At 51.2% G+C, this 12,071-nt stretch overlaps 1 protein-coding gene across 1 annotated transcript; it reads right to left on the bottom strand.

Moving 5' to 3' along the window:
* Positions 1 to 1,143: 1,143 nt before the first annotated feature.
* Positions 1,144 to 8,196, bottom strand: Des (desmin). The gene is made up of 9 exons (XM_026390454.2): positions 7,524 to 8,196; positions 6,562 to 6,622; positions 6,361 to 6,456; positions 6,094 to 6,255; positions 5,798 to 5,923; positions 4,970 to 5,190; positions 3,699 to 3,742; positions 2,108 to 2,190; positions 1,144 to 1,904 (listed from the first exon to the last, which is right to left on the bottom strand). Exons 1-9 carry the CDS (start codon positions 8,096 to 8,098, stop codon positions 1,863 to 1,865), a joined length of 1,410 nt encoding a protein of 469 aa, XP_026246239.1. The 5' UTR covers positions 8,099 to 8,196; the 3' UTR covers positions 1,144 to 1,862.
* Between the last annotated feature and the right edge of the window lie 3,875 nt (positions 8,197 to 12,071).

Raw genomic sequence — 12,071 nt, 5'->3', positions numbered from 1 at the left:
GGGTTTCCAGAAAAGGTTTTGGAAGTTTCTAGAAAAGCCAGTTTGGAGCCACAGAGTCGGGAACTTAAGACTAAAACCTCATTGGGTTTATTTCACCCATAGGCTGTCTATCATCTTTTGGATCTCACCCTCTTGCCATTTCCTTTAAAGATAGTCCCTCAAAGTTGGAGGGGCAACCTAAAGCCTGAGGCCTACATGGAGCCAACAAGTTTCCTAAATCTTTGATCCACCTGGAATATGTTATTTGGAAGGAGTAAAAAGAGAGGCAGCCTTCGTGTCCCCCTCCAACACCCTTGCTACTCATTTTCCCTAAACCTCATACAGATCAATTAAGCCTTCCCCTTATATTGATTAATTGACTCCCCTAACATATATTAGAGTCTCATATGTTTATGGATCTTAACACTTAAACACTCTGTTTTATTCTATTACTATTTGTGTATTAACTCTTTGTTAACATATTTTTGAATTATCCTAGCCTCATAATACATTTCAATGTTTTATTCCATGATTTTCCTTTTTTTCCCCATATGTCCTATATTCCCCCCTCCTAGCTTCCCTGATTCTCCCAAAATGTCCCCTTGCCATTTTAATTGACATTGCATTGCACTGGAATTATAGAAGAAGGTGGGATGAACTGACATTTTTAGAGTATCTAGCCTTCTTAAGTCAGATCTTTGCATTTTTCTGAACAATGTTGTTTTTCCTGAATTGGACCCTGTCATAGAACAGTCTTAGACAGGGTAGGGTTAATGAAGAGGCTGGAAGCTTCTTTGGAGAAGGGATCAAGAACATCCTCCTTCAGAGCCAGTGTGTAGGGAGCTGTGGCTTCCTTCCAAGAGGACAGCCACGCCTCCCACCTTCACCTGCAGGTAGGATAATGGGCAGAAGGGGCTAGTCCAGGAATCACAACCTACCGGGAAATATTTCTAGTTCGACAACAAAAGCCCCTTGTTTGCTTCCCTGCTCCCAGCTCCCTGCTCCCTATGCTGGGCACATACAGCAGCGTTGGGAGGCCCAGGGGACAGTCTGGATGGGCAAGAAGGTGGCATGGTCCATCTCAGGGTAATGGTTGGTGTGACAGGGCCCTAGACCTCCTGCCCCAGGAGACCAGATAGTTAGGACAGCAGGGGACATGGCAGCTTGTGCTTATCTCTTTATTGTTTCAGTTCAGAGCCCCTGCAGCAGGAGGGGCAGGCGTGGGGAGGTGGCGTCCTCCTGCCAACCTGAGCCCCTCTCTGCCTCTCTCCTCTCCTCTCCTCTCCAGCATCTCACCCACCCTCTCTCCTTCTGCATCTCATGCTCCCACATCCAGCACCTTCGGGGGTTTCCTCTGGCAGCCCCTGCTTTCTAAGCCCACCCTGCGCTAGGGAAAGGAAGGAGGAGGGCATGGCCAGGCTCAGGCCCCTCACACTCCTCAGGGGCCAGTTGCCCTGGCCTCTGCCTGGCTTTCTGATGAGGCTGCCCTTTCTCTCTCTGACCCAGGCTGAGGGTGGGGGTCCATGGGGCTCTGTCCTGACACTTCGGGGTCCATATGCCCTGCTCTGGGGCCCTTTCCAAAGCAGAGACTAGAGCCTGAGGTCACAGAGGTGAGAGGGTAGGGTCACCACTCCAGCTGGTTCCATTCAGCCCTGGGCCAGCCTCACCCTCTTCCAACAGCTAGGACTCATCATGGGGTCCACAAAGGCCGCTGGAGAGCTCTCTGGGGCTGGACAGGATGGGAACCAGGAGGGGTGGCCAGTGAGGAAGGGTCAGGGGCTGTGAGGGAGGAAGGTGGCTGGGTGTGGCTCCCAGGATGGAAGGAGGCTGGCTTCAGGAGGCGGTGAGGAGGGGGCCAGGATGTTGTCTGAGGGTCTCTGGCTTTAGAGCACCTCATGCTGCTGCTGTGTAGCCTCACTGACGACCTGGGAAGAAAGAGAAGCCCAGTCCAGCCCACTGCTGACCAAGAGGAGTCTCAGCCCCATGCACCCCACCACTGTGTGGCAGTACCTGCTTTGTCCCCAGCCAGGGCCCTGGACCAGCTGAGCTGGTAGAAGACACCTGGCTGACAGTCCCCCAGTTACTCTGCAGTCTCCACCAAGAATGAGGGGCCAGAGAACCCACTCACCTCCCCATCCCGGGTCTCAATGGTCTTGATCATCACTGTCTTCTTGGTGTGCACCTCAGAACCCCTTTGCTCAGGGCTGGTTTCTGTAATAGATCCACCACACACTCAGCTTGAGCAAGTCCAGGACTGGGCTGCATCAGACTGGGCACCTACCTCTGGCTACAGCAACCAAAGTCCTGGAAGACTCCCATCCCCCAAGATGGGCTTTTTACTTCTAGACACTAGCACCTGTCCTTAAGCCCAGCACCCAGAAGGTGACCCTATGGATCTTGGGGACATGTCTTGGTTGAAACGGGCTTAGGAGTCAACAGGTAGCACCATGTGTGCTGGTTTTGGAGGGTGGGGGATCCCCAAGATCCAGGTGCAGCATTCATGTTCCCAACTGCTCCTGGCTTCCTCTCCTCCCTGGGCTCCAGGAAAACCCTACAAGAGTTTGTGTCCTGGGACTCTCTTCTTCCAAGATCATTAGAACCCCAAAGCTTAGTCTGGAGGCACCCTCTTGGAAGATCTGCAGGAGCCCAGCCCTCTTTAGGACAAGATGAGCAGTTTGATGTCTTAATGAAAGTGAGTCAGAACAGGACTCAGTCATGTTACATCATGCCAAATCATTGCCCTGCTGTGCCTCAATTTCCTCACTGTGAAATGGTGACAATGAGACTTTTCCTATCATCACCACAGAGGTATTGATTTGAAAAGGCATTAAATGATTTTAAATGCAAAAAAATCACACTTGTTGTCTGTATAAACAACTAACTAAAAAGAAAGGTCCTGAGTTTCAGAGAGAGTCAAATTTGGGTCCTTGGTATCATGAGTCTGACGTTCCTAAGACTTCTTAGCAAGCAACTAGCCTGTGATGAACGTTCTAACTGGGTGGAGCAGGGCGTGTATTTTTTCCCTGATGGAAATGAACATCGAAGATATAAGAGGTTTGATCTAGGAAAGGAGAAGCTGCCAAGCACTCCGACTTGCTTTCCTAATGTATCATTAAAGCGTGTTTTTCTGCTCTCTGGGGTTGGAAAGCCATTCGATCTGCATATTACTGATGTTAGGATGGCAGAATGCCTTAAGAGCTCGTTCTTTTCATTGTTTGGCTTTGCTAAGATTTGGCTTCATTTTTTCAAACATGAATCCAACATCTTGCTCCAGTAAACTGGAGGTTCTCAACAAATAGTCAGAGAGTACTTGGCAACATGCCAGACAGACAATGGGCAGTGGGTTCCTTCTGGCCAGAGAAGGGGAGATGCTCCTACTTCTAGGTCCCCGGAGATACCCCTGGTACTTCCAGAGTTTGGATTTAGAACAGAGACAGTTTCCTGAGGCTCAATTCTTCTGAAGGTACAAGGGACATGGTTAATATAATATAAGACAACCTGGTCTAATAAAAACCTCTCTCTTTTTCCCAGACAGGCACTTCATCTGTTTCTACCCAAACTTTCCCACCTAACCTTGGCAGGCCTCTTTCTCTCCCTGGCCTGGCCCCAGCCCCAGCCCAGCCCCAGGATTTCATCCTCCCCTCCTGGTGGGCTTGGGCAGTATCCAAGCTGGACTCCTGTCCCTATGACCCCACCTCCACCACCTACCACACACTCACCTCGGAAGTTGAGAGCAGAGAAGGTCTGGATAGGAAGGTTGATCCTGAAAGGAAAGAGACCAAGTCCCCAAGGGTTAAGGACACTCTCATTCTCCTCCCGTCTCTCCCTGTGGCCACCCATCAAGGTTCACCCTGACCCTCATTAAACGCAATCCTCAGCTATCCCAGTCCCACTGATCCCGGCACTCCCACTGCCCCTACAGTAGGGCTTGGGGCCAAAGCCCAACTCTAGCTGTCCCAGTAACTGTCCCTTCTAGAAAGATCACGCATTCCAACCCTGACCTGCTAGCATGACACCCAACCTCTCTGCACCCTGCAGTTCACCGGCATTTCCTTCTTGCTCCTGGCACTGAAAGAGTATGAAGAGCAGCTGTGACATCATTGTGTGTGCCCACCCTCCAGACAGGCCAGTTCCAGGAGCTGACCATTTACGCCTGGTGCTGGGAAAAGTCAATGCACCTTTAGCTACCTTAAAAGGTCATCTGGTAGACGTTATTCTACAAAACCTGAAACCTCTCTTAATGTGTAAGTCCATATCTAAACATGTCTGCCACTTTTTAAAAAAAAATTTCAGATATAATTTTTATGAGTATCAGTGGGTAACTTTTTTTGGAAGTAATTGACCTGTCTTAAAGCTAAATTTATATACAGTGAAATGGACAGATCGTTAGTGTACAATGATGAGAGTTGATTAATGCCTATATCCACATAACCACTGGTCTAGCTCCAGATATGGAACATTTCTATCACCCTAAAGGTTCCCTCATGTCCCTTCCAGTTGGATATTGTCTAGAGGTGTGCTCCTAGTAGCACATCCTCTGTGTCTTTTCCTTTGAGCATGTGCACGTGTGCGTGTGTGCACAAATTTCTTCAGCCCTTCTTTTAGCCTACCCATGTGCAAGGCTTTCTGGCTCTTCCTGTCTCATTTGTCTCCATCTCCCCCCTCCCTTTCATCCTCATTCCCTGTTCTGCCTTCATCTCTCCCTTGACTGGCAGTAATATTTTATTACTGATTGCGAAATATGATTTTATGCTGCTTGGTTCTTAATTCTAAAGGTGGATAAGGGAATACTTACATTTCTCTTTTTATAAAAGCTGTTAATTACATCACTTTTTACCCTGGTGGCCTTGATTAATTCTCTGCAATGAGCAGAAAGGTGGCCTTGCGTATAAATTTGCTTTCAAGTCTCATGGAGGTGATCTGGAGCCCCCTGGGGGCAGGACTGGGACCCCCCCAGCAACCTTCCCCCAGCGTCTGCCTTGCTCCTCACCGGCTCTCCTCGCCCTCTAGCAGCTTCCTGTAGGTGGCAATCTCCACATCCAGGGCCATCTTCACATTGAGCAGGTCCTGGTACTCGCGCAGATGGCGGGCCATCTCATCTTTGAGGTGCCGGATCTCCTCCTCCAGCCGTGCGATGTTGTCCTGGTAGCCACTGGCCTCACTGGCAAAGCGGTCCTCCAGCTCCCGCATCTGTCTCATCAGGGAATCATTCTGCAGGGGTGAGGGGAAGCTCAGGTCAAGAGCAGGCTCAGAGCATGCTCAGGGAGGAGGACTGTTACATGGGCCAGGCTTGGACTGAGAACTAGGAACCCAGAGGTGAATAAAATAGTTTCTAACCCCAGGGAGGTCACAGTCTGCAGGAACATAGACTTCAAGGGTGTGGCTACAGGACAGAGATTTGGCCTGGGCATGGCCTCTGCCACTCCCTTTCTGGGCCTCTTGTTTCTACCCATCAGCCAGACTGGAAAGAGACATGGCCTTGGGGATGGGTGGTAACTCCAGAGAGTCATGTCCAGGGGTTGTCAAAGGCTTCTTAGCCAGGAAAACATAAACTCAAACGAAGTCTTCTGTGGACACTCAAAGAATAAACAACATAAAAAGGAGCATCTATGTTTGTTACCCTCACCCCTACACAGGGAGATGTCCTAGGAACCATCTGAATCCTTAGTGCCCAACTGGGAATCCACCCATCTGGTTTTACCCCTGTTGTAGACTTGAGATGGAGGCCCAGAGAGGGTCTCTACTAGATCCAAGGTCACAGAATGAAGGTGTGAGCTGTAGAAATGGGCTGGGTTTATGAAAGTAGGTGGAGACTCACAGTGCCTTTGAGAGCATCAATCTCGCAGGTGTAGGACTGGATCTGGTGCCGGTATTCCATCATCTCCTGCTTGGCTTGGCGCAGTGCATCATTGTTCTTATTGGCTGCCTGGGTCAGATCGGACACCTGAGGGCAGAGAGAGAGTCCCTGAGATAAGCAGAAGCAGGATGCAAATAGGGTGGACAAGGAAGCATGGCACTGGGCTCACCCTCCTTCATGGATGTGGCCACAAGCAGCACCTCCAAACTGGGATTGAGGGAACAGAGGTGCCCAAGTCCCTGGGCCAGGCCACCCACCTTGGACTTGTACCACTCTTCAGCTTCAGAGATGTTCTTAGCTGCAATGGTCTCGTACTGAGCCCGGATGTCCCTAAGGGCAGCTGTAAGGTCTGGCTTGGACATGTCCATCTCCACCTGGACCTGCTGTTCTTGAAGCTGGGCCTGCAGCTCACGTATCTCCTGCAGGTTGTGATTGGGCTTCAGTTCCCTTGCAGGCCCCCCGGAGGACCCTGGCACCCCCTCATTCCCATCTGCTTTCACCATCACCCAAGAACCCCCTAGTACCTCTTCGTGTACTTTCTTAAGGAACGCAATTTCTTCGTTGAGAGATTCAATTCTGCGCTCCAGGTCAATGCGGGCTAGAGTGGCTGCATCTACATCCTGGAAGAGATCCAATATAAAGGTCAGTGATAACCCAGGTCCAGCAAAGGGACACTCAGGAGGGACAGAAGTGGGAAGACTTCTGGGTGACCAAAGAGGGCTTACCGCTCTGAAGGCAGCCAGATTGTTCTCTGCTTCTTCTTTCAGCTGGATCTCTTCCTGCAGCCTGACCAAGACAGATAGGATAGACAGTTACTGGGATAGAGTTGCCAGTACTGACAGATCAGGGAGTGGACTCAGGACAGAGGGAGAAGGCCTGGCTGATGGGTAGAAACAAGAGGCCCAGAAAGGGAGTGGCAGAGGCCGGTCCATGGGGGGTGGGGGTGGGGGACAGGAAGTGGCCAAATCTCTGTCCTGTAGCCACACCCTTGAAGTCTATGTTCCTGAAGACTGTGACCTCTCTGGGTGAGAAAGTGTATCTATTTTATTCACCTCTGGGTTCCTGGTTCTCAGTCTAACCCTGGCCCATGTAACAGCTTGATTAATATTTGTGACTTTGGTGGCAGGAGGGTGACTGCTCATTTGGAATATCAGAAGCAAGACCCATGAATATGCTTAGCCTTTTCATACTGGATGTTGGTGGAGCCTACTAACTAGTGCTCCGTAATTTTTCAGACCCAGGGCCTCCTGCTCACTTCCCCCTCTATTTCAGCTTAACCCTGTGATGCCACAGCCTCTGGGAGGCCCAGGAGTCAAGCTCCCCTCTCCCTGCTCCTCCCCTCCCCAGGGCCTCATCACAGTTGAGCTGAGAGTTTTTGCTGACTTTCCCCCACTTCTCAGCCTGCCCAGCTTTCCTACCTCCCACCAAACTCCCCTCCCCACCCCCATTCCCCAGCCCTTCCTCAGTCCATCTCTGCCCCACCACCCCCCAGCAGCTTAGATTCCCAGCTGCCCACAGGGCACCGGGCCTCTGATTTCTATCCCTTGATCTACATCCCTAAGATCTGCTGTGTAGAGGAGAGCACATGCGAAGGACCTGGGGATTAAGGGGACCTTGGCCAGGAAAGGAGTGTGCTGACAGTGGAGCCCTGCCGGGGGAAGAGGGTCTGGGGCCGCCGGGCCCTCACTTGGCCTTGAGACGCTGCAGGTCGTCGATCAGGTTGTCCCGCTCGACGTCGACGCGGGCACGCTGGTTGGTGAGCACCTCCACCTGGCGCCGCAGCTCGCGCAGCTCCTCCTCGTAAAGCTCGGCGACTCGCGTCGGCTCGCGGCCCTTGAGCCGGTTCACCTCGGCGGCGAGCGCGGCGTTCTGCTGCTCCAGGAAGCGCACCTTCTCGATGTAGTTGGCGAAGCGGTCATTGAGCTCCTGCAGCTCCACCTTCTCGTTGGTGCGTGTGGTCAGGAACTCCTGGTTCACCGCGTCGGCCAGCGAGAAATCCAGCAGCTCGCCCGCGCCGTAGGAGGGCGCGCGGGTCGACCCCAGCCGGCTGGCCCGCAGCGACCCCAGGCCCCCGGCCCCGCCCGACGTGCGCGACACCTGGTACACGCGGGATGTCACCGAGCTCGAGGAGCCCTTGGTGCCAAAGCCTGCGCGAGGGAACACCGGCGAGCCCAGCGGGGAGCCGAGCGAGAAGCCAGGGGCCCCGCCGAAGGTGCGGCGGTAGGAGGACACGCGCTGGCTGGACGAGTAGGCCTGGCTCATGGTGGCGGCGCGGGCGAGGCTGGGTGGGCGTACGGAGGAGGCAGCGGGCCGACAGCCGGCTGGAGAGTGGTTGCAGAGAGGGGAGACGGAGCCCCTAGCCGTCCGCACTATTTGTAGCCCTCCTGACATCAGCCCCCGCCGCCCCTCCCCTGACAGCTGCAGGATCCCGCTGTCCTGCCAGGAAAGGGCGGCCGCTTGGCCGTGGGGGCGGGGAGGCCAGCTCCCCCGAAGAGGCCTGCGCCCCTGAGCCGTGCGAGGGGCTGAGAAGCGCTGCAAACAGGCCTGCCGACAGCTTCACCAGGGTGATGAGCTCTCCTGCAACCCGAGGCGGGCCCCCTGCCGCCTCTAGGTGCCTGCCTTGCCCTAGGGAGAGAGCAAGCTAGACTTCCATTTAGTTTGAGGCTCCCCTTTTTTCTCCAGGGAGAAACTTTGGCTCATTTGAATGGACAAGGCCTGTACCCAAGAAAGGTCCCAAGTCACCTTATTTCTAAAGATTCTCTGGAGGTTTGGAAGGTCCAGGGAAACACCAAGAGTCCACTGGCCAAACCAGAGGGGTCTCTAGGCAGGCAAGGAAAGTGGGAGGGTGCCTGGCCGGCAGAGAACAATCCTGGCCAGAGCTGGCGGGCCCATGAATATCCTTTGGCACGTGGATTCTAGCTCTGAGTCTCAGTTTCCCTCTGGAGTCTTCTAGGCCCTCCTCCTCCCCCCTGCTGGGGGGGTGGCAAGATGATTACCACAGAGAGTCTGCTGAACTCTCCATTTCCAACTGCAGTGTAGTTCCACCTCCGCACCAACTTTGCCTGGCTCCTGCCCCCTTGTCCCCCTCACCTCCTCTGTGATTCATCCCCCTACTCACACCACCCACACCCACTCACACCAGGGGTTTGTGTTTTGTCAGGAGCCGTGTGTCAACCCAGCCATCTCCCTGGCAGCAGCAGCTGCCAACCGGAAATACCAGAGCTGGTATTTATAGAGGAGAATGCATGGGCCCGAGAACAAGGTGCAGGAGAGGAGCTCTGGGGGTGGGGGCCCAGCACCTGAGGAAGCTCAGGCCTCAGAAAATTGAGGACAGCCAGGATTGACAAGCCCCAGTCACATCCCACCCTCATGATGGTCTGGCCCCCAACAGGAATGAAGCCCGAGAGAGGGCTTGCCTATTCCTTCACAGTCCCCCTCAGCAAAACCACTTGCTGACCCCCAAAGAACACCCACAGTTCTCCATCCACTGGCTGTCTCCTCACCTCCACCTGCTGGACTCAAGCCTTTCCTAAGCCTGTTCCTTCTGGAATGCTGACCCTGGGAATAGAACCCTGGATTAGGAGCCCATAGCTGGTCCTACCATCTATCTACCATGGCTGGTCCTGCCAATTCCAGTAGCAACAGTTTCTAGAAGTTTCACCTCTCAGAGCCTCAGGATCCTCAGCTATAGAGTGGGGCTGGTCAGCCTTGCCAAGTCTACCCACTTGATAGGGATTAAGAGGCCCAGGCAACAATAATACACATTGCAATGATAATAACAATACCTTACAGGTACTGACCACCTACAGTGGACCACTCTACTGAACACTTCATACTTATGACCAGCAACCCCTTTCTCACTTGGTTGCTCAGGAGGCTGTGGGGCCATGCTTTGGCCTCAGGTTGGGTAACAGTGTGCCAGGTAGATTGGGAAAGGCTTTGTAACTGCTGTCTTTTAAAGCCGTTTCACATTAAGTGTCTAATTTTTTTATCCACAAGACAAGCTTATGAAGTGGATGGGAGTTCCAGATATTCTTATCCAACCTTCGAGTCAGTGCAAGCTGTTGTGTTGTGGTTATTTTTGTGTCTCGGCTCCCAAACTAGTCTGCATGCTCCTGGAGGATTCTGGAGGCTGTGTGGATACTTAACACATCCCAGGCAGCACCATCCGTTGTCCTTGTCATTCAAAGTAGGCCTGTAAGCTTTTCTTGCCCATCCCTTTATTTTGATGACAAATGCTGCACCTCCTTCCTACCTCCCACCCCCACCCCAAAGACCAGATATGTAACTCTGATCCCAGTTGGTCCTATTATTGCATCCCTTTGACTGTAGTGATTGGCTCAAGAATGGGCCCTGAGCAGGACCAATCAGAGACCATCCTGGAATTTAGAGCTGGAACTGGATTTATTAAGCTAGAGCCTGGAGTGGTGGGTGTTTCCTGTTCCCTGGGAGGTGTAGGGAGACACAGAGGTCTACGTGCAGGAGGCAAAGAAACCTGGAGAGGAGTAGTCCTCAATTCCAGCGCCTGGGACTCTGCTTCCCGCTCAGGACTTTCCTTAGATTTCACAGCACCTTTTATGTCCTTCCTGACTTTAGGCTACTAAGCTCTCCTGGTCCTCGGTGTTGGTTTTGGTCACTTACAGCCCAAAGAACCCAACTAATCCATGTAGGAGATTGCACACCCATTTCTATGATGTTACTGAGGACATTTCTGGGACTCCTCTCAGCACATAGTCTCCAGACCACATAAGGCAATTGGCTTTTTGACCAGCTTGAGGCCTCAGTTCCTTGGTGAAATGAGGCAGAAAACAAATAAATAAACTGTGTCATCTACTCTCTAGTCAAAATCAACAACCACCAGACTTGGCTCTGAACCACTTGGGACGGTTTCCAAAGTTTAGTTCCACCCTGTGGATTTGCTACCATGGAGGGCAGCAAAACAACACCCTGGGCTTGGAAGGCAGGTGGAAGAGGAGCACTCCAAAACATGCTCTGAGAGGGACAGCACCTCAGGAATAAGAGTTCAGCCTCCCCAGGGGGGCCTACTAAGGACTAAGCACACTAAAAATCATCATCATTTATCTGGCTGGGTAATGTACATGGCACAAAATGCACAAGCAGGTATGAAGTCAAAAGTAAGTCTCTTTCGCATTTTTGACCCCCAGCCACTCGGTATCTCTCCTCAGAGACAACCAGTCTTGGACCGTCTGTTGGTGTCGCCTTTCAGAGATGCTTGACATATATACCAGCACATTTTGTATATGGAACCCTCCCTTTAAAAAAAACATTCTTTACATACTGTTCTGAGTCAAGTTTTTTTCTTTCTTTCTTTCTTTTTTTTTTGGTGGGGGGATGGGGGAGGTACCAGGGATTGAACTCAGGGGCTCTTGACCACTGAGCCACATCCCCAGCCCTATTTTGTGTTTTATTTAGAGACAGGGTCTCACTGATTTGCTTAGCACCTCGCTGTGGCTGAGGCTGGCTTTGAACTCACGATCCTCCAGTCTCAGTCTTCTGAGCTGCTGGGATTACAGGTGTGCACCACCTCGCCCAACTTAAAGCTTTTTTCAATGAACATATTTGTTAGAGATTCATTTCTTTATTGTGGTGAAAAATACAAAAAAAATAAAATTAAGTTGGCCATTTTAGACATTTTAAAGTTTGTAGTTCAGTGGCATTAAGTACATTTGTACTGTGGTGCAATCATTATCATCAGCCACCTTTAGAACTTTTTCATCTTTCCAAACTGAAACTCCACAACCATTGAAAATAACTCCCCATCTCCCTTCCTTGCCACCCCTGGTTATCATTGACAGAAAGTAAGTAAACTGAGGTACAAAACATTTTTCAAAAGTGATTAGTGAATTCAGCAGCTCCAAATCAGAAGGAGATCAGGAGGTCCATGGAGGAATGAGAGGAGGAGGTGTTTACAAATATAAAAGGAAAGCTAATAAAGCCTTTGATTGGTTACAGCTGTATGGCTGCTTTATTTTGTCTTTCAAATGGGAAACTCCCTAATTATGTAAGTTTGTTGGTTGCTTCTGATTTATTAACTTATATTGTTTTCCTTTAGTATATGTATTTATGAGAAATATACTTATTTTTGCAAATTGAGCAAGGATTAGGTTACTTTTGAGACCTAAATGGTTTTGAAGACAAAACCAGTTCAGAGAAACCCAATTCAAAAACATGGGCAAAGATTTTGGATAGACATTCAACAAAGAAAATGTAAAGA

Source organism: Urocitellus parryii, chromosome 1 (genome assembly GCF_045843805.1).
Source record: "Urocitellus parryii isolate mUroPar1 chromosome 1, mUroPar1.hap1, whole genome shotgun sequence".
In the NCBI taxonomy this organism is placed as follows: Eukaryota; Metazoa; Chordata; class Mammalia; order Rodentia; family Sciuridae; genus Urocitellus; species Urocitellus parryii.
Note: the sequence above shows the minus strand (reverse complement) of the source record. Positions and strands in the feature narration are given on the sequence as shown.